This window comes from Meriones unguiculatus, chromosome 6, assembly GCF_030254825.1.
Source record: "Meriones unguiculatus strain TT.TT164.6M chromosome 6, Bangor_MerUng_6.1, whole genome shotgun sequence".
NCBI classification, from domain to species: domain Eukaryota; kingdom Metazoa; phylum Chordata; class Mammalia; order Rodentia; family Muridae; genus Meriones; species Meriones unguiculatus.
Window position 1 is genome coordinate 16,450,989 of NC_083354.1, and position 27,120 is coordinate 16,478,108.

General features: G+C 35.2%; 1 protein-coding gene across 4 annotated transcripts in view; it reads right to left on the reverse strand.

Moving 5' to 3' along the window:
• Znf280d (zinc finger protein 280D) overlaps positions 1–27,120 on the reverse strand; it is an 85,211-nt gene that overhangs the window by 13,275 nt on the left and 44,816 nt on the right. For 2 of the 4 annotated variants that reach the window (XM_060384795.1, XM_060384794.1), the window contains 7 exons: positions 23,469–23,603; positions 21,422–21,729; positions 21,162–21,302; positions 17,575–17,637; positions 13,593–13,711; positions 13,410–13,446; positions 1,079–1,124 (listed from right to left, as the gene is read on the reverse strand). In XM_060384795.1, coding sequence (XP_060240778.1) covers positions 1,079–1,124; positions 13,410–13,446; positions 13,593–13,711; positions 17,575–17,637; positions 21,162–21,302; positions 21,422–21,729; positions 23,469–23,603 — 849 coding nt within the window. Of the gene's footprint in view, positions 1–1,078; positions 1,125–12,370; positions 12,842–13,409; positions 13,447–13,592; positions 13,712–17,574; positions 17,638–21,161; positions 21,303–21,421; positions 21,730–23,468; positions 23,604–27,120 lie in introns of those variants that run through there. The other 2 variants (XM_060384797.1, XM_060384796.1) reach the window with 2 other exon arrangements.

A 27,120-nucleotide genomic window follows, 5' to 3' on the forward strand; every position in this document is an offset into this window, starting at 1 on the left:
AAATGAAAATATTTTAATATAAAATTATATAACAGGAGATATGTGAAAGAAAGGTCTTTAAGTCAAAGAGAGAAACAAAAAAGGTTTCCAAAGAAATGAAAAGCATGGAAAATAAAGAAAAACATAAATGTCATAAAACATAAATTTTAGTTTTTCAAGAACTCAAAAGATTAGCCACGTAAGGCACAAAATTGTAGTCTCTGTCTTTAGAGAGTATAAAAAAAATGCAAAACATGACAATGGGGCAACATTTTCACTACCAAAGGCAAAAGAGACATCACTGTGCACCCACAGATGTTGGAAAGACAAACAGAAACACCGCAAGTGACACTGTACTCAACATAGCTCAGCACCGTAGGTGAAATATCCCGATTCCTTGAGAACCACAACCACTGAAACCCATTCAAGAAGAAACCAATTTAAAAATCCTATATCTAATAAAAGAACATATGTGTAACTGAAAACCTTTTAAACCAAAGAACACTTCCTATGGTTAAAAAAAAGCTGTTCAGCAAACGCTCAATCTGACTCTCTTCATTCTACTCACAAAAAGGGAAAAAAAAAATTAAAGAATTAAAAACAAACCACTATTAAGAAAGCAAAGGCTAACTCAAAACTATTTCTAGATAATCAGAGAGATCTTCTAGCAAATAATGTTTACATGATAATTCTAAGCATCTATGAAAATATAATATACACACAAAATACTTTTATTCTCTTTGTTATATATTTTGCCAATTTTAATGCCCCAAAATATTAGGCCATCTGGAATTTCTTATGGTGTTAAATGCCTGAGGTTTTACTGATGTTGGAATTTAACTCACAAATTTATCATCATCACTCAACAGTTAAACTAAACAATAAACAAACCAAAATATGTGATCTCTTTGTCAAAACAAAGGTGTTTACCTTACAATTTTATTTTAAATGAGACTTTTTTAGTCTCAATTATTTTCATACTACAAAGAGCAGTAATTGCTACTGATACTCATTTACAACTGAAAATTTTTGAAAAATTGTGGCAATAATTCTTCCAAATGAAAAAAATTATGAAGTTATTAAATAAAACAAACTTTACCTTAGACACAGATTCTTGTCCCTTAGTGGGAGCTTCAGTTTTTAATCTTAAAAACAAAATAAGTATTGATTATTTTATATTATATTTACAATTAGGAAATATGAAATAGGTTTTTGGCATGCTTAATTAAAATGTCAATCTAAAGCAATGTACAGTCTATAGAACTGAGTAACGCTGTAAAACTTAATGTAAGAATAATGTACTGAGAACAAACAACAGGTTGAGCGGGTATGCTAAGTAAATGAACAAGATGTACTTGAGGAGAGGGTCTAGCTCAGGGATAGAGTGCCAGCCAAGCCATGTGTGAGGCACCCTGGTGTAATCCCAAGAACAAGAAAAAAAACCTATTTCCTTTCTAAGAAAAACAGAACTTAAGAAACTGTCTCTTTGCTAAGTATACTTACAAAAAGAAGAACATATTAATAAAGCAATTTCCAAGAAACACTCTAAGAATGGAAAGCAAGCAAAAGACCTGTATGTACAGTTTGTATCCGAGTTTGCTGATCTTAGGGCATAAAAAGTGAGAGATGACTTGGATTTAATGCAAACCTCAATGTGACAAACCTACTGTAATATACGTACACTAACATAATTCTGAAGCCAGTAAAAAAAAAAAAAAAAAAAAAAAAAAAAAAAAAAATTGAGGGTAAATTCTTATATAAACCACAATTCAAAACACATTTTAAAAATTATTTATAGCTAAAAGATGTTAATGGTAAGATTGAAATTAACAAAGACACATGACATCTCTATCATCTTTTAAAATATCAACTTAATATAAAGCAACTTTTTCTAAAAGATCTTTGTTTTAGAAACTCTTGTAGACTAAATAATTAAATTTGATTTTAAGATGTATAAATAAGTATGCTGACCTGAAATACACTATGAAGAGTTAAATGATTTGTAATTTTGTAAAAACTAAATAGTTACATATAAAGAATATATTTAACAAAGCTATTACAACAAATTTCATGCACAAAAATGAAGATATATAACAGAACTATCAACTACTCTAAGGGCCTTTTCCATGGTCAACAAATATGGTGTTAGTAAATACCCTTCTCCTATATAAGGATATAATTTAAAAATTAGGGTATATGCAGACGGGTATGCTAAAATCTAAAGAATCTGCTTCACATACAGAAATTTCTGCACTTAATCCATTGTGCCACTACCAAAAAAGAGAAAACTAATTGTTAGTGCTTTCCTAGATATTAGTAATTAAATGTAGACATTATTTATCTATATTATACTTAATAGATAAAAATGTAACAAAATGGATAATAAATTTTTGTTGAACCGCCACATTAGAAGTATACTATAATAATTTATAATTAGTTTAACATTGAAAAAATAAAATATGCACAAAATTGAAAAAGCTTAACTACTCCTCTCGAGGTTAAGATTTTAATTGTTTTAAATATTTAAATGTGAACATAAATAAATTATATAGCACTTCATTGCTTTAATAAGGTACATAGGAAGATTTAAAAAACATTAAGAATATTATGTATAAAGAGTTGCCTAAAAAAGCAAAAAAATTTTATTTATGAAGTTTTAAAATTAAATATTTCTCTATTGTAATTGACATCCATTTCTAAATTAAGTCTAAAATATTCCAACAAGTTGGTCAAAAAGTATTTAAAGATATTAAGATTATTTCCATTTTACTCTACTACTGAAAATAATAGCAAATACCATTGACTGTCTATAGCATTTCACCTAGTCCAAGAGAGCCCTCTCAGCACTCCCGCATCACAAGGCTGGTAAGAGACTTTTCACTACTCTTCATTTTACCAGCTAAGAGGTTAAGAAGTCAGATCAAAAGAAGCTATTAAAATAACTAGCTGTAAGCAGCTTATTATTTCAATCCTGCTTTGTGCCTTTACCATACTATTAGTTTCTTTATAGGAAAAAAAAAAAGGTAATTATCATCATGATTCAAAACAACTCTAAAATAAATTATAAATGTTCACTGTAAATTTCATCATTATAAACTTGTCAATCAAAAGGACACTATGATTTTACAACAACAAAAGCATATTTTAAGATTCATAAACTTAAATGCACATACTAAAACATCTTTCACACTTGTGGAAAAGAAAAGGAACTGTTACCTAAATTAAATATATTAAAGATACTTGCTGAAATAGTTGTAATTTGAGATGTAGTGACTTTCCTAAGCTCAAAGTTCTGAGCCAATGACCTGCAACCAGCCAATCACACAGCTCAACTGTGAATGCATACTATGTTTTTACAGAATGCAGTGCAGCATTTTGATCAGACACTAAGATTCACCACAAAGAACAGAAGTGCCAATTTCAACATGATTTGAAAGTAATATTTATTCTCCATGGAAAGCTATTGAGTGCTGATTAAGTTTCTACAAGTTAACCCCCTTTGCCTAATGTTTAAAATGAAATGCATTGTTCATTTTTTGCAGATCATGTGCTCAAGACAAGGCTATACACGACGTGAATATTCTGGTTTAATTATAGTACTGTTCTTCTGAGATTTTATTCATACTATAAATATGCTATGAGGTGAGGGAAGGACCCACTAGGACAAAAATACTTTTTTGTCCAGTTTAGGTGGGTCACATTCTAGTTTTACAAAATATATATTTCAATGTAAGGATCTTTGTTAAAAGAGGCTGAGGAGATGGCTCAGTGGTAAGGTGCTTCTGCCCAAGCATGAGGGAACAGAACTCAGATTCCCAGAACAATGTAAATAGCAAAGAGAAATACATGTCAGTAGTAAAGCAAACCACTTGAGACAGGACTTAAAAGGACAGCATCAAGAGTATGAAAAATCAGTGAAACACAACAATATCGTTCTGACCATTTTCTCTGAGATGTGTCAGCAAGCAGATGCATGGACTAGAGGCCTTAGCCAGACATTTTCCATATTGTACATACACTGTGTGCTAAGTGTTCTGGTCCTAAGAATCAAGTCTCTCCTCTTGAGGAGGTCATTGTCAAGAAAACCTATCGAAATAAACATTTAGAAAACTGAAGTTTTAGAAAAGAAACATCTATATGATACAATGACTTCTTGAAGGACCAAGCCACGATGATCAGGAGACAGGAAAGGGACAGCAAAGAGCACAACGAAACTTGGCTTTTAAGGAGGAACAGGAGTTAGCAAAGCAGAAGGCTAACCCAAAAGAGAAGAGGCAAAAAAGTTTTTAGAATAAAAATACCATGAAACAAGACAGCACTGACATGACTAAAAACAGTACAGACATCTCACAGAAACACAGAGCACAGCATCAATCAAACAGGAGTCAAAACTGAAGAGATAGCAGAGGTCACTAACTTCAGGGAATACCATGACAGTTAAGTGTCCATCCTAAACCTAAAAGTTTAGGACATAGTAAATACATTGGAGACAACAGAATTTAAGTCTACCAGACAAAGGTATACGAAAAGAAAGAAACACAACCCACCACAAATGTCTGCCTTGACTTGTCAGAACAACGATAGAGGCATTAACTAAGAAACTCAGAGGCTATTGCAGACGATAAATTCAGTTTTGGGTACAGGGATGTGATGCTGCAGAACATCCACTTGTAGGTACCAATCACTCCCTGGATTATTTCTATCCAGGTAACTTCAAAATCAACACCCACAGCAAAATGCCCCTGCTTTTCTTAGTTTTCCAATTGGTTGATAATTCAATTCAGAATATTACCCCAGAATCCTAAGATTTTATTATACAACTGCCCTTATCTTACAGATGAGAGAATCTGAGGCCTAAAATGATAAAGGGACAAAGCTACAAACACGCAGAAGTAGGTTGAACACATGGCTGCACATCACACTTCTACTGCACTGTTTCTTAGCAACCCTTGTCTTGTAATCAGGCTCCCTTATGACCATGTCAGGGAAAAAGGAAGGGAGGGAGGGAGGCAGGAAGGAGGAGAGGGAGAGAAAGGAAGGAAGCAAGGAAAGAAAAGAGAGAGAGAGAGAGAAAGAAAGAAAGAAAGAAAGAAAGAAAGAAAGAAAGAAAGAAAGAAAGAAAGAAAGAAGAGAGAGAAATTCTCTGCCTCAAAGTGTTTTGACCCAAAAACATGAGTGTGACTGTCAGGTTAATCTTGCTAAAAGACTGATTCCATGTGACTCTTTGCTGTAATGTTTTGTTGCTGTGCATCAGAAATGATGCCCTAACACATGGAGGTGGTGTGTGTGTGTGTGTGCGTGTTTGCATGTGTGTGTGTGTGTATATATTTGTGTGTGTGCTATGAATGCATCACTTGCCATCTCCCCTTCTGTTGAAAGAGAAGATGGGTTTTATCCAGTTCCTTGGCTAATCAACCAAAGCACAAAGAAATGCACCTGGAATCATAGGTACAACAAAGCAATAATAGTACTTAGTAGTATTTCTAAGGCCAGACAGTCAAATCTGAAATTGAGATTCTCTTAACTGTTACATGACCTACGGCCTACTATTTGGCTTACTATACTCCAGTTTTCCATAAGCTTAGGATAATAAGAACACTTAACAATTTCTGAGAAATTAATTAATTAGGCATTAATTTTGATTGCTCTTCCCTAGGACTAGCCTTATTTTATCTAGTATGAACTGACCTCCCCATTGTCAACATGAGGGTTTGATCAGATCATCTAAAGCTAGACCATGACCTCAGTTATCCAGTAGGCTGGGAAAGTGGTCAGTTGGGAGGACACTTTCTCCAGCAAGTGCTGGCCTGGGGCTACTGCTCAGGGTTACTGACGTGGCTCTGGTACTTGGGGAAACAGCTGGAGAAGTAGCCAGCATGCTCCAAAGTCTATGTTTGACCTCTAGCACAGAAATACATAAATATCATTATAGATAGGTTTTTAAAAAGTGACAGATAAGGAATAAACAAAATGTGCACCAAAATGTAAAGAAAAAAAAAAAAAAAAGAAAGAGAAAAAAAGAAAAAAGGCACAGTTAATGCCAGAGTATAGTTCTACATCCCCATCCCACACCCCTCCCCTGCGGCCTGTGGAATCTCACTCTGGGTATCCCATTTACCACCTATAACAAGTCCTGTACCAGAAGGCTGAAAGAGGGGTACTGACCCCAGAATCAATGGCAGTGATTGGAACAGATTATCTAAAATGGATAGACTACAAGGAAGTTAATTTGTTTTCCATCTAACCTGGTCTCTCATTTTCCGTTTATTTCAGGATGTCATAGTAGAAGTCTAAGCTGTCAGAAACCATTTTATGTTCGTATACATTTCATACCTATAGCAATGAATTTCATGCAAAACCCATATGCAATATATCTACTTTGATAAGGAAACACTGAGTTCCTGAAGATTTGATTTGAGATCTAATGACTTAGATCAGAAGGAAGATCTCCTGGTCTCTCCAATCAGCCACCATACAGAGGTTTACAGAAGGGAAGAGCCCCAAATGAATTCACAGATCAGCCCAAAAGTTTGCTTTTTACCCCACACTAATGTAGGTATTCAAAATGACTGATATTTACTCTACAACTTGGATTATGACCAAAGCCAGAAATTTCTGTCCTCCAACTGAGGTCAGACATTGACAAGAAATAATGGACTAGCTCCTTACATATTATTCAACAGCCACAGACTCAGTAAAAGTGCTTTTAAAAGCCGAAACAGTATTTTCAAGTGTAAGTAAGGTTTAAAACAAAACAAAACAGGATGACTCCACCAACAGAAGTTTACTTACTATTTGCACAGATGAAAAATATTGACTACTGATTTAATTGACAATGGCATAACAAAATGGCATTTCACTTTGGATTCCTTCCGATGTAGCATTATACAAAAATCATATTAGATCAGCTGACCATTCAGTGTAGACTTTCTATTGTCTGGCTCCCTTTTCTATATTACCTTAGGGACTCAGACCATACCCTTCAGTTATGTTTCCAATTCCAGTTTTTGGTGGTCTTGTGTATAGAAGGAGGGGAACTAACATTATTGTCATGAACATACAGGAAGTTACCTGTATCAGACCATGGAAGAGCTACTGAGTACCACTGATGAAGCTTAAGTCAGTACTCAGTGATTCTGAAATTAGAGGAAGGAATTCAAGAAAAGTCAGTTTTCAATTTCCATTTCTTCCTAGTAGTCTTTAAATTCAAGGGGTTAACAAAGTATAATGAACATTTGAGCATATAAATGTATTTTATGTCACTTAAATCTTCAAAACAAAGACAACTTTCCACCTAGTTTAAAGAAGCTGAGGCAGCCTTACCACAGCTCTCAGACAGTGGAGTCTCTCCTTAGCAGACTTAGTAAGCACAGTCAGAACTAGGCAAGCACTGAAAACTATTTAACAAGGCATTTTATAAGACATTTTATTCAATAAACTAGACTCTCTTTAAAAGCTTGAGCTGTAGATAATGAATTTCCATGGACTCTACTGCCACAAAGAAGGCTAAGAAACTTCACTATTTTCTTACTTTTTCTTTTCTTTTCTTTTCCTTTTTTTTTGAGAAAGAATCTCACTATGCAGTCCTTGCTTGCAGGAACTCACCATGTAGAGCAAGATGGACTCAAACTCACAGAGACCTATCTCCCAAGTACTGGGATTAATGGTGTGCACCACGACACTGGGTGAGACTTATTTTTCTATTCTTAATTTTTCAGCAAGGACAAACATCTCAGAAACCAAAACAGTAGTTGACTTCAGTTCTGTTTTATACTGTGAGTCTGTATACAGTATACAGGCATACTGGAGCACAGAGGAGGAGGAGACAAAGAAAGGGGAAACAACAGCAATTTCATGGCCGAGTTCAATGTGACCTAACACTGGAAGACACACGTACTACTTTCCAAAGTTACTTCAGCATTCTATAAAAGAATGAGAACACTGTTAACCAGTACTTTCATAAAATTGGCTTGGATAAGCAGCTAAGGAATTTTGGAAATGCCTACTTGATGTCAATTAATAAAAAAAGTTGTCTTTAAGGAAGGAAATGTCAGTTTTAAAGGACTGTTCTCCTTTTAAGCAAGAGAAGGTTCTGTACTAGTTTTCAGTAAGGCAGTGTTGTTCCATAGTCTTCAGACAAAGCAGGCAGGATCATACTCAATTCTGGTGTTAGAAAATTGTACAGTATTTAATTAAAGCACTGTGATTCCATTTACCCAGTAGTTGAGAAGAATAAAGACTGAGCTGTAAATCAAAACTATAAATAACTACAGTATAGAGGTACTGTCATTAAAATTCTCAACCATGATATTTCACAGATATCCAGTCACCAGGATCTCCTATAATCAAGAAATAACAGCAACAGCAGCAGAAACAGCAGTAGCAGAGGTAGCAGTGACAACAATGTACATTTACTAAGTGGCTAGTTTCTCCAGCCTGTGCCAAATAATTTAAATATTTATGTAAATTATCTGACTTAGTAACATGACCCACTGATTTCCATACATTGTGTCTACTTGTTAGAGGTGCCCTACAAAGAATTACTAGGTTTCCTTTAGTGCTGAAAAACCTGAGGCTTAGCAAGGGTTAAATCTTACTGATGCTACAGACTATTTAACTAGGATCTATGCCTAGCTCTGTCTGCTTTATTTCACTGATGCATTCCTTTTATAGCACCATCTGTCACAAAGGTGTGGATAAACAGATTTTTAAGTGTAAAAGAATAAGATCACTAGGGTCTCATAGAGTAAGGCTACAAAAGGATCTCAAAATCACAAGTGCACTGAAAATATCAGGCCCTAAAGTAGTCAAGTACAAAACAGTATAATTTAGTGGAAAATTGTGGTAGAATTTAAAAAGATAGTATATCTAAGGTGATATACCTATTTTCATATCACACACATTTTCTCAAAACATAACGTAATATGCTTAAACATAGTAGTGTGCTTAAACTTAGTGTACTTAAAAGTTTAATGGTATGACTAACACATTCCGCAACACTAACTCTGTACACAAGTTTAAAAAAGTTAAGCAGCAATGGTTTGTGATATGAAATGATATTGGTGGTCTAAAATGAAAAATGGGTTGAATTGATGAAGTGATTCTTTCTTACTAAAATGTAGAAGACATAAAACCATGGATATTGACTTAACAACAGTAACAGCCACACAGTAACTTTCATACTATTGCCTGTGTGCTATGCACTTTCAGAGACCACATGCATATAGCAATTCCTTTAGTTCCCTCAACCTATGTAAATAGATTCTTTTGTGATTCACGTTTTAAGGATGAGGAATTGGGGCAGAGAGCTCAGGTAACCTAACCAGAGCCCCTCACATCTAGTAAACAATGCAGGAACTCTAAACTCCTCAATCTATTACAAAGCTTACATTCTACTATTCCATAGAATCTTTTAAGGGTCTGAGAAAGTTTAATATGGAGCTCAGTATCAAGAGCCATTTAGGGAAAAAGTAGAACTTTACAAATTAAAAAACAAACAAACAAAAAACAACAAAAAAACAGAGAAACTTCTTAAGAATGTAAAGTCTAGAAATAACAATAGTCTCAAAAAGTTACTAAGGTAACCATGTTCTTGAATAAAGGCATCCTTTGTACCTAAAATCAGAGGCAGAATAAGCTAATAATTGGTCTGCCTCTGTTATGTACTACTTTGATTTTATAAATATAATGAGGATAACATTTTTTTGTAAGTGGGAGAGCACGCATGTACTTGTTAGTATTTAATTATACACTATACCTTATGAGATTCAGGAACATTTTCTAGGAATCTTAAGGCAACTATTTATACAACTTATTTTTTTTTAGCTCCAATTAAGAATAATGATAAATCTATATTAGGATTTTACATGATTTATTAGGTTTTAATAATAAATAATAAAATTTGAGAATGTCAAATAAATATTGAAGGAAAAGTGGGTCAATATTCTCTAAGACACACATATAGAATAAAAAACAGCACATTACTGATTGCCCCCCCTTCCTTCCTTCCTTCCTTCCTTCCTTCCTTCCTTCCTTCCTTCCTTCCTTCCTTCCTTCCTTCCTTCCTTCCTTCCTTCCTTCGTTTTACCTGGCTGGCCTAGGACTCATTATGTAGTTGGCCTGGAACTCAGAGATCTACTTGTCCCTGTCTCCCAGGTGCTGGGACTAAGGGTATGTGCCACACGCCAAGATAATTTTAACCTGTATTTCCTTGACTTATTTGATCTTAGAAAGAGTTTGCCCCAGGCCATGTATAAATTATGGCCTTAGCTATACAGTAAAGATATGAAGCCAGGCAGCCTTTAAGGGGTATGTAAGAGGATGCCCTTTATTAGAATGCATATAGTATTGAAGTGGTCCAAATAAAATGGGCATTTAACTTCTCAACATCAAGCATCCCTGTTATTATTTTTGGGAAGAGGGATATGTCATATTCTGAATTTAACTCCTATTAAGAGAAAAAGCAGACACTTAGGCATAACCAAGTTAGTACCCAGACCTTCCTCATCCCCTTGGGGACTTGACTCAAATGTCGTCGCTCAGTAGGGTCTTTTCTGATCATCAAAACTAAAAGGGCACCTCCCCTTCCAAATCCCACTTCATATTTCCTTTACCTCCTTTCCTTACTTCATTTTTCTTCCTAATATTGACCACGCTCTAGCATGCTGCTTATTTTACCACCCACAAGGACAGCAGTAATTGCTTCTAGCACACAGAACAGAGTCAGGCACAAAGCACATATTCAATAAACATATTATGATAGACTAAATGAAGTCCAAGGGATATGATGCTGTTCCAAAACAAGGTTGAGAATCCAAAGCCATACAAATGTAAAAGTGGCAATGGATTCAAAGTGTAAAAACTATACCTTTTATTCAGCAATAACCCCAAAGCACATAGCATGAGATGGTTTATGAGAGCAGTACATAGACTAATTATTAAATTCAGTGGTAAACAAGGTTAGACATAAGAAAGAACTGACTAGTGCTGGACAAATCCAACTAACTGACTATAACAAAGGGTTTGTTACTTTAAATAATTTTTTAAAATGTAGTTACAGGTGTCAAAACTTTGAGAGGAAAATATAGCAGGGTGTGGTAGTCATTCCTGTAAGCCCAATACTTGGGAGGCTGAGGCAGGAGGCCCATGAGTTCCAATAAGCTACGTAACAAGACTGTTTCATTTAAAATAAAATAAAAAGAAAGGAAAGAAAGAAAGAAAAAAAGGCAGACAAAGTGAACTTGGTGCATATTACAAAAACCAGCTTCGTGATAGAGAAGCAGTATGCACACACTCGACCACAAAAGAACAGATTCTCAAATATGTAAATGAGTAGAGAATTAATGTTAAAAATGAAAACAATCACTTTTTCTAGTGAATTATAAGAAGAAAATTATGAGGTAATAAAGACTAGTGTACCAAGTCCACCTCAAAAACAACAAGCTGTTCCTAGTGATTTTAGAAATACTTTCATGACAGTATAAAATTGTTCAGAAGCTTAAAACTAATGGATTCAACCTTTTTTCATTGTTAATTACAAGGAACACAATAAGACAGGAAGTGGTCATCTGAAAGTGGCTTTCTCTCTGCTCCAAAAAGCACAAATCACGTTTTAATATCGGGGTGGGTAAATAGTTTTAAGCTGCAAGAAAAACAGGCTTAAACTGTAATTTCAAAGCCTGCTGATCATGATTGTTGAGATCATAAAAAGCACTCTGTCCCCAAAACCCAAGAGATCAGGCAAGAACAGAGGCCTTTTATTTGGTCTAAGGGGAACACAAATGGATTAAGTGGATGTACTCTGATGTCTACTGCACACAGCAGTTAAGCAGTGCTCCTATTTGCGGGATAAAATTTAATTTTATATGAAATTATTCATTAGGAAATAATTTCTGAGACAAATACAGATTTATTAAAATACTAGATCAAAATAATTGATCTGTACTCAATGTAGCTAATGTAAAAAGTGACAAGTTTAATGTGTAAGTAGGAAGAGGCTTGTGTATTACTGGTTACACTGTATATTTAATATTACTTTTACCCAAAGGAATATATATTACTAATGACTCAGTTTACATATTAATTAAATGTTACTTTAAAATTTGTTTTTAGAATCTTCAAGATGTCTCACCAGTTTGTTACACCTTAAAATTTAGAATTACTTAGATTAATAATCCTCAAATAGGGACAGAAGATATAATGGCCTGAGCAACACCTAAATTTAAAAGCTACAAACAAACAGCCTACATGAACTTTTGAAATTCTTGACAAAGTGAAACATTAAAAGTTTTAGAAAACAGAAAAATCAGACATCAGTACATTCAGAGAACAGAAGATCAATCTATCAGAATTAAAATTTAAAAATAAAAGAATTTGAGAATCTTATTAAAATTATAGATATGGGACAATATATAGTCAATGACAGTAATTTTAGAACATGTCAATGAGCACTGTTGTCTTAAGACTAGACACAGCCATTATCTCCCAGCAATCAGGGTGTCTGCATGTCCTAGAGTGCCTTTGTGCTAGTGGAACGTTTAACAGCAGCAGCCAAAATGACTAAATTTTAATTTGGTATCAAAGCATTGATTTGATGGGCTTTTCTTGTTCATAATGAGCCCATAAGCTTAAGATTTAGAGCCAAAGCCACCAATGCTAGCCATAATTAATTTGGTGGTCCTTGAGGCTGTCTCTGACCAAATCAGCCTTAGCCTGATGGGAGGGCAGAACCTAGAGCAGGTCCCATAGTCAGTTCATTCTCATTCCTGGGAAAGAGAGAACAGGCAGCACTTGTGTCCATCGAAGGGGACACTGTCCAAGGACACCCTGGACATGTTTTGAAATCTCTGGGCTGCTTCTGCATCTGAAAAATAAGAAAAATAGCACAATGACAGACAACGAATGGTGAAAAAGACAACCATCTGGCCTAAAAACACAAGGCATAAGGTATGAAGAAAGCAGACAAAACAAACAAAAAGATAAAACAGCTATATTATTTGGAATACATTACTCTGGAGGCAAATACAGCAGAAAAAACACAAATTATTTTAAGCAAAGAAAAGACCACAGTAATAAAAGTTATTTTTAGAGAGCCAACTGGAGGGGGGGGAGGTATGTTAAGACATGTGATTCTGACACAAGGAATCTAGATGCATGCGAGAGCTGGAGAGCGCTGAGTAATAAGCACTGGTGTCATGGGCTTATGTAGCTGCCTTTGTGTAAGAAACATCTCAGAGCTTTGAACTTAGGAAATCCCAATTTGTCTTGCACCAAGTCATGAGCTCCACAGAGCAGGAACCTATTTCAACAAGCAGCTTAAAAATAAAAACAAAAGACTTCAGTATTTTTCACTCCTATTAAAAGCACACTTAAGAATGCAACCATGTTAAAATCCACCAAAGAAAAGCACACTTAATAAAAATTACACTTACTCAGAAAGACGGTCAGAAGTTGGGATACATACAGAAACTGAAATCAGAAGAAAAGTTTTACATTTATAAAAGCATTGAGTAATGTTGAGTGAAATCAAATGACTTAGTAAAGAGCCCGTATTTTGGCTGACCAAAAATAACGATAAATATAAAATATCTGAAATAATAGTTATGCATACATACCTTTCTCTATTATAACTTGGCAAGTATGAGTTTCATGTTGACTTAAGTGTGTAGCCATATTATCTAAGCCAGAAACATCAGTTAGGAAATCACAATTAAGGCACACTAGAGAAATGCCCCTATCAAAAAAAAAAAAAAAGCAATAAAAAGTTTTTACTTTTTATGAAACTACATATAAGGTTCAATACTATTTTTCCAGTTTTTGTGTCATAACTTAACATTTTTGTTACATAAATTTGACATTTAGAAAATGGTATAGCCATGTCCAAATTATAATGTCATTTATGAATATAAAGTATTAGTGTTTCAAAGAAAGGGAAAAGCTTAGCAATAGAGCATAAGCCTAGAATACTTGAAGTCTTGAGTTCATTCCCAGGACTATCTACTCCTCCCAAAAGTAATTACGTTTTAGGAACATTCACTTTTTTTTGTACCAGCTGAAAGCTAGGAGTCCAATACTCATAGGCAGGAATTGGTTCTGCTAATGAGTGTGCATTAATATAGGCAAGCCACACTGTTCCTCTGCCATCAGAAAGTGAGGCTGTATCATTCATTCACTTAATATATATTGAATAGGGCTATCTTTATATACCAAACCACTAAGTGTTACAAATATAATGGTGAACAAAAAAAAAAAAAAAAACAAGTGTAATTAATCCCTGTTCCAATTGAATTTACAATCTAAGATTTATTTCATTTAGTCAAAGATAAAATTAGAAGAACAACATAAAGGCTCTAAAGATGGATCATATAACAGTCAAGTGCATGCTATATGTTAAGGTTCTCATCACAATTGGTGCTACCTTCCCTTAACACTGAATTACATAAAGTAGCTAGTAAGACACTCGAGTATACACGCCTGAATATCTCATCATGGCAGCACCATTAACTAGCCCATCTGACTGTTTTCTGGAGGATAAACTATTCTTACCAAAGCTTGAATGTTGTTGTTCTTAAATAAAATATATGATAATTAAAATTTTAATTTATAATCAAATTTCTTGATTTTGAAGGTGTGGGGGTTTGAAATGTTACATTTGGGTCTTTAATGAAGAAAGTTTATGTTGAAGAAAAGGTAAAGACCAGGCCCTGAAAAAGCAAGGCAATTCTCAGTGGGTCAAACTGGGTAAGATTAAAGTTGGTTCCTAATGACTGTGTTACTCTTATTAGTTGTAGCTGTAATTCTCCTCTGAGGGGACTGTAAGATTCTTCAGAACCTCTATAAGTGGAAAAACAATGATCATGCAATGTGAACACGATTGCTGTCAATTTAACAACAAGGCACGCATGTCTGAAGTTCATCATAGCACAGTAGTGTATAACTGTGTGAAATTAACCAGGCTTGGTGGCCATTCCCTTAATCCCAGCGCTCTCAGGAGAGAGGCAAGTGGATCTGAGTTTGAGGACAGACTTTTCTACAAAGCAAGTTTCAAGTCAGCCATGGCTACACAGAGAAACTCTACCTTGGAAAACAAAACAAAAAATGTTTTTGAAAGTAAAACAAACAAGTGAAACCAGGGCCAGGAGAGAGCTCAGCAAGAGGATTGGGTGCTTTTGGAGGATCTGGATTCAATTCCCAGCACCTATATGGATGCTCATAACTATCTGTAAAGCCAGTTTCAGAGCAAATATCATCTTCTGGACTCTGCAAGCACCAGGCATGAACACGGTGCATAGACCTACACGAGGGCAAAACATCCATATACATAATAAAATACTAATTTTTGAATGTGAAAGTTTATCTCATACTGTCTCCCCTGAAACTCTTAACATAGTGTGCATTTCCACCTAGAAACTGCACCACTAAAACAATCTAAAAATCTCCATATTAGTTCCTCCTTGCTGGTCTTTTTAGTGTCATTTCACCTGACACTGAAGCTCCAACTAGTCTCTGAATCTCTGCTTTCTTAAAATATTTACTGTTAAGCACTTATTATATCAGTTGTAGAGCAATAACTCTGTATATAGCTGGTTTCAGACATAGCATCTCACCTATACCTTACAACTTAAAGTAGATGCTTAATAGTCTATCAAAGACAAAGCTTGGTTGGTCAGAATTAGGTTTGAAATAAAGCCCATATTCAATGCATTAAATCTTATCCTTACAAGAGCAGTCCTAACTACCTGACAGTACCAAGCTCCACAGATGATTCACCCACAACTCACCTCATATACAGCTAAACTCAACTTTCCCTTCAGGATTTGAGTAAGAAAAGTAAGAAGACTATATATTTGTATAAAACATCCCAGTGGCTTAAAGTTACTTAAAAATTCAAGCAGCTTAATGAGACAATGTCTGCAAGTAAAAGCTGTCCTGGCCTATGTTAAACCCAGGACAGAAGCAGAGAACCAACTATTTAATGTTGTTCTCTGACCTCTATGTATGTCTTGTACCATGGCTGTATACACACACACACATACATAAAATAACAATAATAAATCTTATAATATTATTTTCCTATATATCTTAGATAAATCTGCAATATTCAAATATTGGAAAGCTTTATTATTGTTTCTATTTTACAATGCAAATGTAGTCCATCTAGACTCTGTTACAACCATAAGTAACGTACTTCTGATCTAATCGTAGTAACACAACCCTGTAACATCTAGTCACAAGCAATCAAGAGACATTGCAATTAGGTTAATTAAAGTTACAGCAAACCAATGACAAAACATTTTGTATTTATTAGAATGCCTGAAGTATCACTTCTTGGCCTTTTGGCTAAGATCAAGTATAGAATGCCTGTCATAAAAAATAAGCGGGCAGGTGGTGGCACACACCATTAACCCCAGCACTTTAGAGACAGAGGCAGGAGGGTCCTTGAGGGCAGCTGGTCCTCAAAGAGAGCTCCTAGACAGCCAAGGCTGCACAAGGAGAAACCCTGTCTCAAAACAAACAAACAAACAAACAAACAAAAGTAACAAGTGCTAGAAGAGATGCAGAAATTAGTAACTTACACAGTACCAGTGAATATATAAAATAGTGCAACTATGACGAAAAATAGTCTATCAGTTTCTCAAAGGCTTAATAGAGAATTAGAATTCAATCCAGTAAACACAGTCCTAATTACCCACAAAAAAAAGGGAGTTTGTAAAAACAAAACAAAACAACAACAACAAAAAATGAAAATGTTCACAGCAGCATTATTTATAATGGCCTCAAAATGAAATTTAACAAAATTGTTAAACTATGATATGTCCAAGAGTAAAATAAAGTACTATTCATCCATTTAAATTAGTATTGACATATTCTTCACCACGGATGAACCTTGATATAGGCAGTCACTAAGGACCACACAGAATATCATCCCCTTATTTACAAAACACCAGAATGGGCTAGTGTATACCAATACAAAGTGTATTTATACATTCACAGCTGCCTGGAGATGGGCAGAGTTGAAAAGAGCTGGGATGATTACTAATGAATGGGATTATGTTTTTAAGTATTGAAAATGTGCACATACTATGATGACTGATGCATAATTGAACATACTAAAATTTATCAAGATTACATGTTAAACACATGGAGATATGACATGTGTAATGGATAATCTTGATTATTAACCTGCTGGGATTTAAGAAACAAACCTCACATGTCTGAAACTGAGTTTCTAGGTTAACTGAGTGGGGAAGATCGACTGTAAATGTAGGTATACCATTCTACAGGTTGGAGTCTTAGAATAAAGACAAGAAAGGGAGCTAAGTGACAGTATTCATCAGGCTCAGCTTCTTGACTGCAGATACAATGGAATCAGGCCCTCGATCTCCTGCCACCTGACCTCCCACCCACAACACACTGTACCCTTGAACTGAGTAAAGATACATTCTTCCCTCCTTAAGGTGTATGTCAGTTATTTGCATCATAGCAACAGGAGAAGTAATTACACAGTTTGTGGATTCTAGCTTTAACAGCATTATCACATAGGTAAAAAAATTTCAAAAGTTCAACAGAAAGATTTTGCCAAAATCACTTATTTACCTGAGATTTTCTGAATGCTTCTTAAATATACAATATCTTTTACTCGGACGGTTACTATGAAAGCTGGAAAGAAAAAAAAATGATTATAATACTTGTATTGGACAGCAAGTCACACTGAATTATAAAATCATTTCAAATCTATACTCATTTTTATTTTTTAACAAAATATCACAATGAAAATATTGCTCTCATTTCTGTTTATTATATCCACGCACCCCTGCCTCAAGATGGGATCTCATATACTGGTCTCAAACTTGTAGGCCAGAGGCCTCCTACTTCAACCTTTGAATAGCTTCAACTAAAAGTGTGCGCCACCATATGTGAATATATCCTGGTATTGTTTTGTTTTAAACTTTTTAAAGGTGCACGTACATTTTGCCTGTCTGTACACCATGTGTATGCCTGGTGCCCATGGTGGCCAAAGGAAGGTGTTGAATCTCCTGGAACAGACACTACAGAGACTGTAAACTGCCACCTACGTACTGGGAGCAGCTCTTAACTGCTAAGCTATCAGGCCAGTTCTTTGGATATATCTTTTTATTTCCTCTATTAAATATTAAAAACAAAATTGAAATTATGTTAATGATATATTCACGATAAATGACAGTTATCAGTAATTTACCATTTTAGTCTTAGCATGCTTACAGAGATTGAAGAGATTCAAATGATGGAAATGAATTTCAAAAAGTTCAAATGATACAGAAGTAATTACTACTTAAACTAAAGGCTACTATTTACATGTTTAAAGACAAGTATTTCAATGGAGGTCTTTGAGATGACCAGCAGCAAATTAAAAACAGAATGAAAATAAAGACTCCATAGTTATAAAGCCTCCTGTCAGCACAGAACAGTAAAGCTCACCAACCATACTTTTAGCTTTATGATTATAGGTTTCATAGGCCCTTTTAATTTTGTCTTGTATTAGAAAGCCAGGGCTGGTTTAGCACAGTTATTTATAAAAGGGAAATCATACAAAACAGCACCAGAGTCCCCTGAGAACTCATTTAGACATGTATAGTCTCAGGGTACCCACAAACTTACTGAATTGATCTTTGGCAGTGGGGCTTTAACAAACTTTGTCAGTGATTACAATGCAAGCCCAGTTAAATTGTTATAGATAACACAAGCTACATATGCAGAAAAAAAAAAAAATTCCGAGCAGCTGAAAACTTAGGAAATACTCTCCAAAGATTTCTTATTCTCAGAAGCATTTAAATGGTTATTTCTTCAACCAGAGTGGAAGTATTAGAAAAGAATTTACATGTATATATATGATGGTACCATAAAAAGTTTTTTTTAATTCAACAAGATGTTGAGAAGACTCAAAATTAATTCTAAAAGTTTGCATATATAATTGTTTTCTTTGTAGAACAAATCTAAGATTTGATTCATAAAATAAATGAATCAAATACTACCTTAAAAATAAAACTAAAAAATAATTTTTCTTAAGACAAGAATACCATTTTTGCTTTATTACCTATTAGGAAAGTGAGATTAAAATTACTTCAAGATATTTCTGATGGCTTTCAAGTATGTCTACAATTTGCACCATAAAAATACTGATAAGCCGGGTATGATGGTGCATGCCTTTAATTCCAGCACCCAGGGAGGCAGAGGCAGGCAGATCACTGTGAGTTTGAGGCCAGCCTGCTCCAGAATAGCCAAGGCTACACAGAGAAACCCTACCTTGAAAAAACCAAGGGGGGAAAAAAAAAGATAACTTTTTAAGTTTCTGACCTCTAGCTATAAACAATTTATATTGCCTCTCTTTATAATATCTAATTTTAAAACACAAATTCCACACTTTTGTACATTAATAAAAAGGGGAAAAAACCTTTTATAGGTGTGTCGTGATACACACCTATAATTCTAGTTCTAAAAAGGCTGAGACAGAGAATTTTAAGTTCAAGGCCCATCTGTGCTACACAGTGAACCATCTTCCTTTGGAAAAAAAAAAAAAAAGAATGGAAACATACTAAGAACTAATCTTCCTAATAGCCTTAAAGAAACAAACAAAAACCTCCTTGGAATAACATAACAAAAGGGCTGGAAGACCTTTCTGATGAAAACTTTCAAACAGAAGAAACTGAGGAAGAAACCTCAAGATGGAAAGAATTTTCATGCTAATGAATTGAAAAATTAATATTGTGAAATAGCTGTTTTACCAACACCAATATACAGGCTTAATGCAATTCCTGTAAAAATTCCAATACCATTATTCAGAGAAAGAGAAAAAAAAATTGAGATACACTTGGAAGCACAAGTAAATGAAAAAACATATAGGATTGAAAGTAATGACTGATGATACAGTGATAGTAGAGCTTAATAGATGCTGAATATCATAGATTAATGAGAATTCAAAGGAATGGCATGTAGGGAGGTATTCAAATGGTTCTGTTAGGTAAGAAATGGGACTTAAACATTGATATAAGTTCTGGGACTGTAGCAGAAAGCCAGGCTGACCACTAAGGACAAAAAATTGGGAAAAGTACTGAAGCCACCTAGAAAGGTTGGATGACCTTTGAAAGCAGTAGCTGGTAATAATCAAAAAGCAACAAGAAAGTCAGGCTACAACATAAACTCAGTTATACGTGAATTCTATTAAACAAACAAACTAACAATCAAAACAGCATCATTCTGAATAAGCAATATATCAATCAGCTTTATTTAAATGGGGACCATTATGACTATTTTTTTTTTCTGGGTGTTTTCAGACAGGGTTTCTCTGTGTACCCTTGGCTGTCCTGGACTCACTTTGTAGACCAGGCTGGCCTCGAACTCAAAGTGATCCGCCTGCCTCTGCCTCCAAGTGCTGGGATTAAGGGTGTATGCCACCATGGCTGGCTACTATGACTACTCTTTAAAAATAAAAATCGATGGTGCTTGTTTCTCCTCAGAGGACCCAGGTTCAGTTTCTATTACCCACAGGACCCACGGCATACACCTACACATAAATAGACACAAAATTGTTTTTTTAAGAAACAAAATCTTAAAAGATATATTTTTTAAATATCCACCCTAGAAGAACAACATGTTCAATAAGAGCAATAACAATAACAGTAATAATAATATCTAAATGTAGCTCATGAGAGTTAATCTATCGCAGAGCAAATGGCAGGTACCCAATGCAGAATGAATGCATTAATAAAAAGAATTCCAACAGTGGCATCAGGACATTCACTGAGCAGATAGAAGCACATAAAGCTTCAGGGATAGACAAACAGATGGATTGCAGAGCAAGATGGTGGGGAGCAAACAAACTCAATGAAGTTCCTCATATCACTGAAAATCCTCAAGTCTCTTTGAAGAGAATGACTTGTCAGTTAATTTTTAAAACATTTAAATTTGTTTGAAAATAACTATTCTTAAATATTTTAGGGGGACAGCCAACAGAATAATTACTCCTCTAACAAATCTATCTTAATTTCATTGGTTTAATTAACCACTTCATACGATAATTTCTTGATTTGCTTTATCATAACAGAAAACACTACCAGTCTTCTGATACAGATAATTTGTTTTCAAAACAAAAGCTTCTTCAATTGTAATTGTAATAGGTAAAAAACCACTGATTTAACTCATCTTACCTCATCATATGATTTACATAGGCTTTGCTACAGCTAGTGTTGTATCTGCAAAAACTACAGTGGACATACGTAGGAAAATGGTTTGCAAAATCCTTTACTTCAGAAGAACACTCAATACACTCATGAATACCACGACGTAACCTTGCGGAAACATAAAAAGATATTTTAAAACAAAAACAGCCCGGGAGGGCACAGTACTAAATAGAATGTTGCTGCAGTTGAGTTTAAGCTGGGAATGCGGATCAGAGGTACATCAATACCTTAAGTTCCTCAATGCTGTACTCACTTTACTTTTTCTATTACCATTAGACAAAGTGCTTTGTTTCTTCTGCACATTAGAGACTTTTGACCTGTTTTTAGATTTATTTCCACTAGGCTTGCTCTCATTAGGTTTACTGGGATCGGATACAGCTGTGTTTGGTGTGCTTATATTCAGTTTCACGGGATTTTTGGCAGTCGTATTTTCAGTCCGTGGAGGTGAGAGCTGGAGGGTGGAAGTGCTGGCACTGACGGAAGGTGTGACTGCAGATCCTGACTGAACGGGTCCAACTGAAGCGCGAATAGTAACCTACAAAATGATGACAAATATTTACTTAAGAAATAATCACTCTGTAAAATAAGCTGTTTAGTAAGTATTTTTTTTAAAGCACAGATAAACTGGGTAAAGTCATCTATTTGCTTTAAATATTCAACCAATGAAATGAATTTAACTCAGTTAAAATAACTATTCATATCATAATCAGCTGCATGTTAACATTGCTATTTAATAAATAAGATTAATTCAAAGATCACATTGCATACTTATATTTACACTCTGATATAACTAAAAGTTATTCCCAAACACAGAGCCTAAAACTTAATAAAGACAAAAACAAAACAAAACAAAAACCCTCTAAAAAAGCCTGCTAACCTTTGAAGTTATTAGTATCAAACGAATATCTACAGCACAAGTGACTTGTTCTTTCTGCAGCACACTGCCTAGAATTTATGCAAGTGGTTGTATCAATTCATTACACTATAAGGAGAATATAGCATTGAAGAGTCTTTATAAACAGTAAGGTTTATTATTTACTGTTCAGAACAACATTTTCTGTTTGTTACATGTGTTGGTTGACAATGAAAATGCAATCACCTACCAACATTTTCATTAATCTTTGACTATACTTTCCTCACATCTGAGGAACAGCCAATGATGAAGTCCTATTAACACACGTACTTGTGTAATATACAAAACAGTGGACCAAGATAAAAAAAAAAATCTGAAGTTAAATCTGCCTTCCTAGCTACAAGACCTTGCAAAAGTAATTGCATCTTAAGCCTCTTCCTATCTATCACATAGGCTAACACTGGCTTTATTACATCATTTATTGCTGTATGAATTAAGTAATAGAATATATGAAAAAGTACACTTAGAATTAGGTCATTCTAAGGTGTTGGAAAAACATTTAGTATCATTAATATTATTACTATTACTTTGGGAAGAAATGAGAGAGGACTGTACTGTTTACATTAGTATTCTGCATATGTAGTTCCAGCATGAAATGAAGGGACTGCAGGGAAAGATGCTGGCTAGCTCCTCTTGCCCTAAGTCTTCAGAGCATGGCTTTGTATTATTTAGTCAATTTAAATAAAAGACATACCCACATTCAAAGGTAAGTACCCAAAGGCAAATATAAATGTTTGGGGGACTGTTTCACATTGGATTATCCATGCCTCTGTTTTCCCTCCACTGGAGCAAATATTCAAGAGCTGACTGTATATAAAGAAGTCAGAGAAAACAGGTGTATATAAGGCAAAAAGGGAACAATAAATTACAATCATCAATTTACAGTCAGACAAGTGTTTGCTCACAATGCTGTCCAGCAACAGAATTTGCTTCATTGAGAGTAGACTCAGCAATAACAACTTCAACAAACATCTGAGAACCTGTAGCATTAGGCACTCTAAAAGATGCTGGAGATACAAAAATAAATGAAAAAAAAAATATGATTCCTGATAACAAACATTAAAACTAATACATATACTACTAACCAGAGAAGCTCAAGCAGCCACACAATATTGAAATGACCCGCTGACCAAGGGAGTTTATTTAACTGCACTGTTTATGACAGAATATACCCAACACTCACTCAAAATGAAACTCAAAACAATGGAGAGATGGTTTTCTTTCTATGCATAAAAGCAATAAAATCTAAAATTAGACTTAATAAAAATCAAGTCATTTTCTAACATTTTGTTCCATAGATAAACCTAGGCAGCAGTTAGTTCTTAGTATACAAGGACAGAAAACCATGCATTTGAACGTACTTTTGTTCCAGGGGGCAGTCCTTCTAGCTGTTTGGGTTTTACAAATGTTCGGTGATGTTGAGTCTTATGATCCATTTTCTCCTTACATGTCAAAAACTGCAGTCTGCATTTGGTGCAACGATGTATTCCCTTTTTCTATTAGAAAAAAGAAAAATAATTTCTATAGCCATAAATCCTAAGTTCTGAACTTAATTTTAGTAATACGTTAGTAGAATAAACAATACCAATGATCACGTCATTTTGTGTTAGTATTGGGTCTCAAGGCTATCTGTAATGTGGTAATCACACATGAATCTTGAGGGTTGGAGAGATGGTCAGAGGATAAGAGCACTAGCTTTTCTTCCGCAGCACCAGGGTTTTGACTGTCGGCACTCAAATGGCGGCTAGCCATTTTCAGTAACTCCAGGTCCAGGGCACCCAGCCCTCTTCTGGCCTCTGCAGGCAATACGTGCACGTGGCGCACACACACACACGGTTGCAAAACAATCATACATATAAGATAAAAATAAATAAATCTTTACAACAAACAAGATTACGAAAGCTGTAAAAACAGGTTTAGTCAGGTATGGTGGCTTATGTCTCCAATCCCAGCACTAGGTAGGCAGGGACAGGTGGATCTCTGTTTGAGGTCAGGCTGGTCTACAGAGCAAGTTCCAGAATAGCCAGAACTACAAAGTAAGACCTGACTCAAAAAACCAAGAGAGACCTAACAATTACAAGTTTCCTTTAGTTATAGGTAAGCATTTAAAGACCTGATATTGTGAACAATAGTTATATTACATTTTTATGTAGGAAATAAAATGTCATTTGGGAGCTAGAGAGATGGTTCAGCAGTTAAATGCTCATACTGCTCTTCCAGAAGACCCATGTTCAATTTCTAGCATGTACACACACACACACACACACACAATTTTTCAAATGTTATTTTTAAGTTTTTGCTATTTCCTATTGGTCTATAGGTGGATACAATGACCTCTCTAAAAACAAATAAATTTAACTGGATACTTTTTAAGAATGAAAGCAATATTAGTCAATAAATTTCCTATAGGAAAAAAATATTCTCTGGCTGTCCAACCTGGTAGCCATTAGTCACCCATGATTACTGAGTACAAAGAAGTGGTAATATTAAAGAACTTGGGGAAATGCTCTTACTCAGACCTGCTTTAGGCATACTGTATAACTATTCCAAACAATCACACTGTATGCCACAAAAAGTACATTTCTTACAAGCCAACATACTATTTCAAAAGAGGGGCTGAAGAGATGACTTAGTTTAAAGCATGGGTTTCTCTTCCAGAGGACCCAGGTTCAATTTCTATCACTAACATGGCGGTCGACAACCATCTGTAACTCCAGTTTCAGGGAACCCAACAGAAACCCTTTCCTGGCCTCTGCAGACACCAGGCATTCACAAAGTACACAGACTTAAATACAGGCACAATACCCATACACATTTAAAAAGTTTTTTGAATTAATTTTTATTTTATTTTAAAGAATTGTTTTTTTAAAAGATTTATTTATTTATTGTTTACACAATGTTCTGCCTGCATACCAGAAGAAGGACCATATCTCACTGTAGATGGTTATGAGCCACCATGTGGTTGCTGGGAATTGAACTTGGGACCATTGGAAGAACAGTCAGTATTCTTAACCTCTGAGCCATCTCTCCAGCCCTAATTTTTATTTTTATTTATTTATTACAATTTGTTCACTTTGTATCCCAGCTGTAGGCCCCTTCCTCATCTCCTCCCAGTCCCACTCTCCCTCCCTCTTCGACCTCAATGACCCTCCCCTAGTCTACTGATAGGGACTATCTGACCCTAGCCTATAAGGTCTCATCAGGACTGACTATATCATCTTCCTCTGTGGCCTGGCAAGGCTGTACCCCCATCAGGGGGAGGTAAGCAAAAAGCCAGTCACTGAGTTCATGTCAGAAACAGTCCCTGTCCCCATTACTAGGGAACCCACTTGGAGACTGAGCTGCCTATGGGTTACATCTGAGCAGGGGGTCTAGGTCCTCTCCATGCATGGTCCTTGGTTGGAGTATCAGTCTTTGCAGGACCCCTTGGGCTCATATATTTTTGGTTCTGTTGCTCTCCTTGTTGAGCTCCTGTCCCCTTCAGGTCTTTCTGCCTCCCCCTTCTTCCATAAGATTCAGTATTTTAAAAGAACAAAAAACTGTTACAATGTTCAAAGTAGTATTTAATAGTAAGATCTTATAGTTCAAGCGTCATTTTAAGATTACTTTACAAGTATAGTTCATTAGTTTTGTTTTTTCCACAGACGCAGGCAATTCCAATCTACTTATTACATACTGAAAGAGGATGAATTAAAACAGAAAATACAGCCAAGAATCAGAAAATAAACAAGCTAAAAAGACAGTTCACATGGGTTCATTTCCCAGAAAGTTTTTCTCTATAATCACTAAGATCTCAATATACAACTTTAAATACCATATACTCATGTATTTAATACTACTCCTTGTGGTTTACATGAGCAGGCAGGCAGTCTCTCAAGCCTGTCTGTCTGTCTGCCTGTCTGTCTCTGTCTCTGCATCCTATTGTGGATCTCAGGTTCTCAAACCAACGCAACTACTACTTGTTCCCATGCTGGTCCTTCATCATGGACTCCACCCTCTGAAACTATGTAAGCCCAATCAGACACTATTCTAAGTTGCCTTGGTCATTATGTTTTATCACAGCAATAAAAAACTAAGATATCCTTGATGTCTAATATACTTTTCAAATTAGCATGAACAAAAATAAACGATAGATTTCATGTCTATTTCCCTGCCTTCATCCTTTCAATTCAGATCTTCTTTTAGTCTTTTCTGTAGTTCAGAATATGAAAACGTCATTCTTGTAACTGCTTAGGACAAAAGTAGTTACTCCCTCACACTCCACATGCAATATATAATAAAATCTGTCAAACACACTTTCTTCTTGTTTTTATCTCCAAACATCACTACCACACTGGTCCAAGACAATGATTTCACTGTGATAAAAAAAAAAAAAACAGAAAAAGGAAAAAAAAATGTTCTGTGTTTTTCCCTTATATCCTCTGTTCCCTATTCTTCCCACAGAATGAAAGCCAATCTAGGCTACATGAAATCCTCTCTCAAAAACCAAACAACAACAGTGATATAAGCTGGTTTGTTAGTTATAAAATAAGCTGGCGAGGCTAGAGAGATGGCTGGGCAGATGAGGAGCAGCCACTAAATAACACCCTGCAAATACCTGTACTGCCAGCTCTGAGTGGAGCAGAAGTAGGAGAATCCCTTGGGCTTGCTAGATTCCAGTGTAGCCGAGAAAGCCTCAGGATTAGCGGGATACCTGCCTCAAAAGAATAGGCACAGTACCAGAGGAGAACATACGATGCCCTCTTCTGGCCTCTTAGCGTGTGTGCACGCACGCACATACACAAATATATAATTATTACTTGGTATAATGAATCTTCTAAACAAAATAACATCTAAGGTCCTCAGAAAAAACTAAAGGCACAAAACCAACTGTTCTTAAAATCTAACAGTGCATTAGTAATATACTTTCAATCTCAACTTTATCATCTCTTTATCATTTATGATTTCCAGTGTCTCATAAATACTGTAAATAAGCTAAAGGATTCTTGATCCTTCTGCTTAACATCCTGTCCC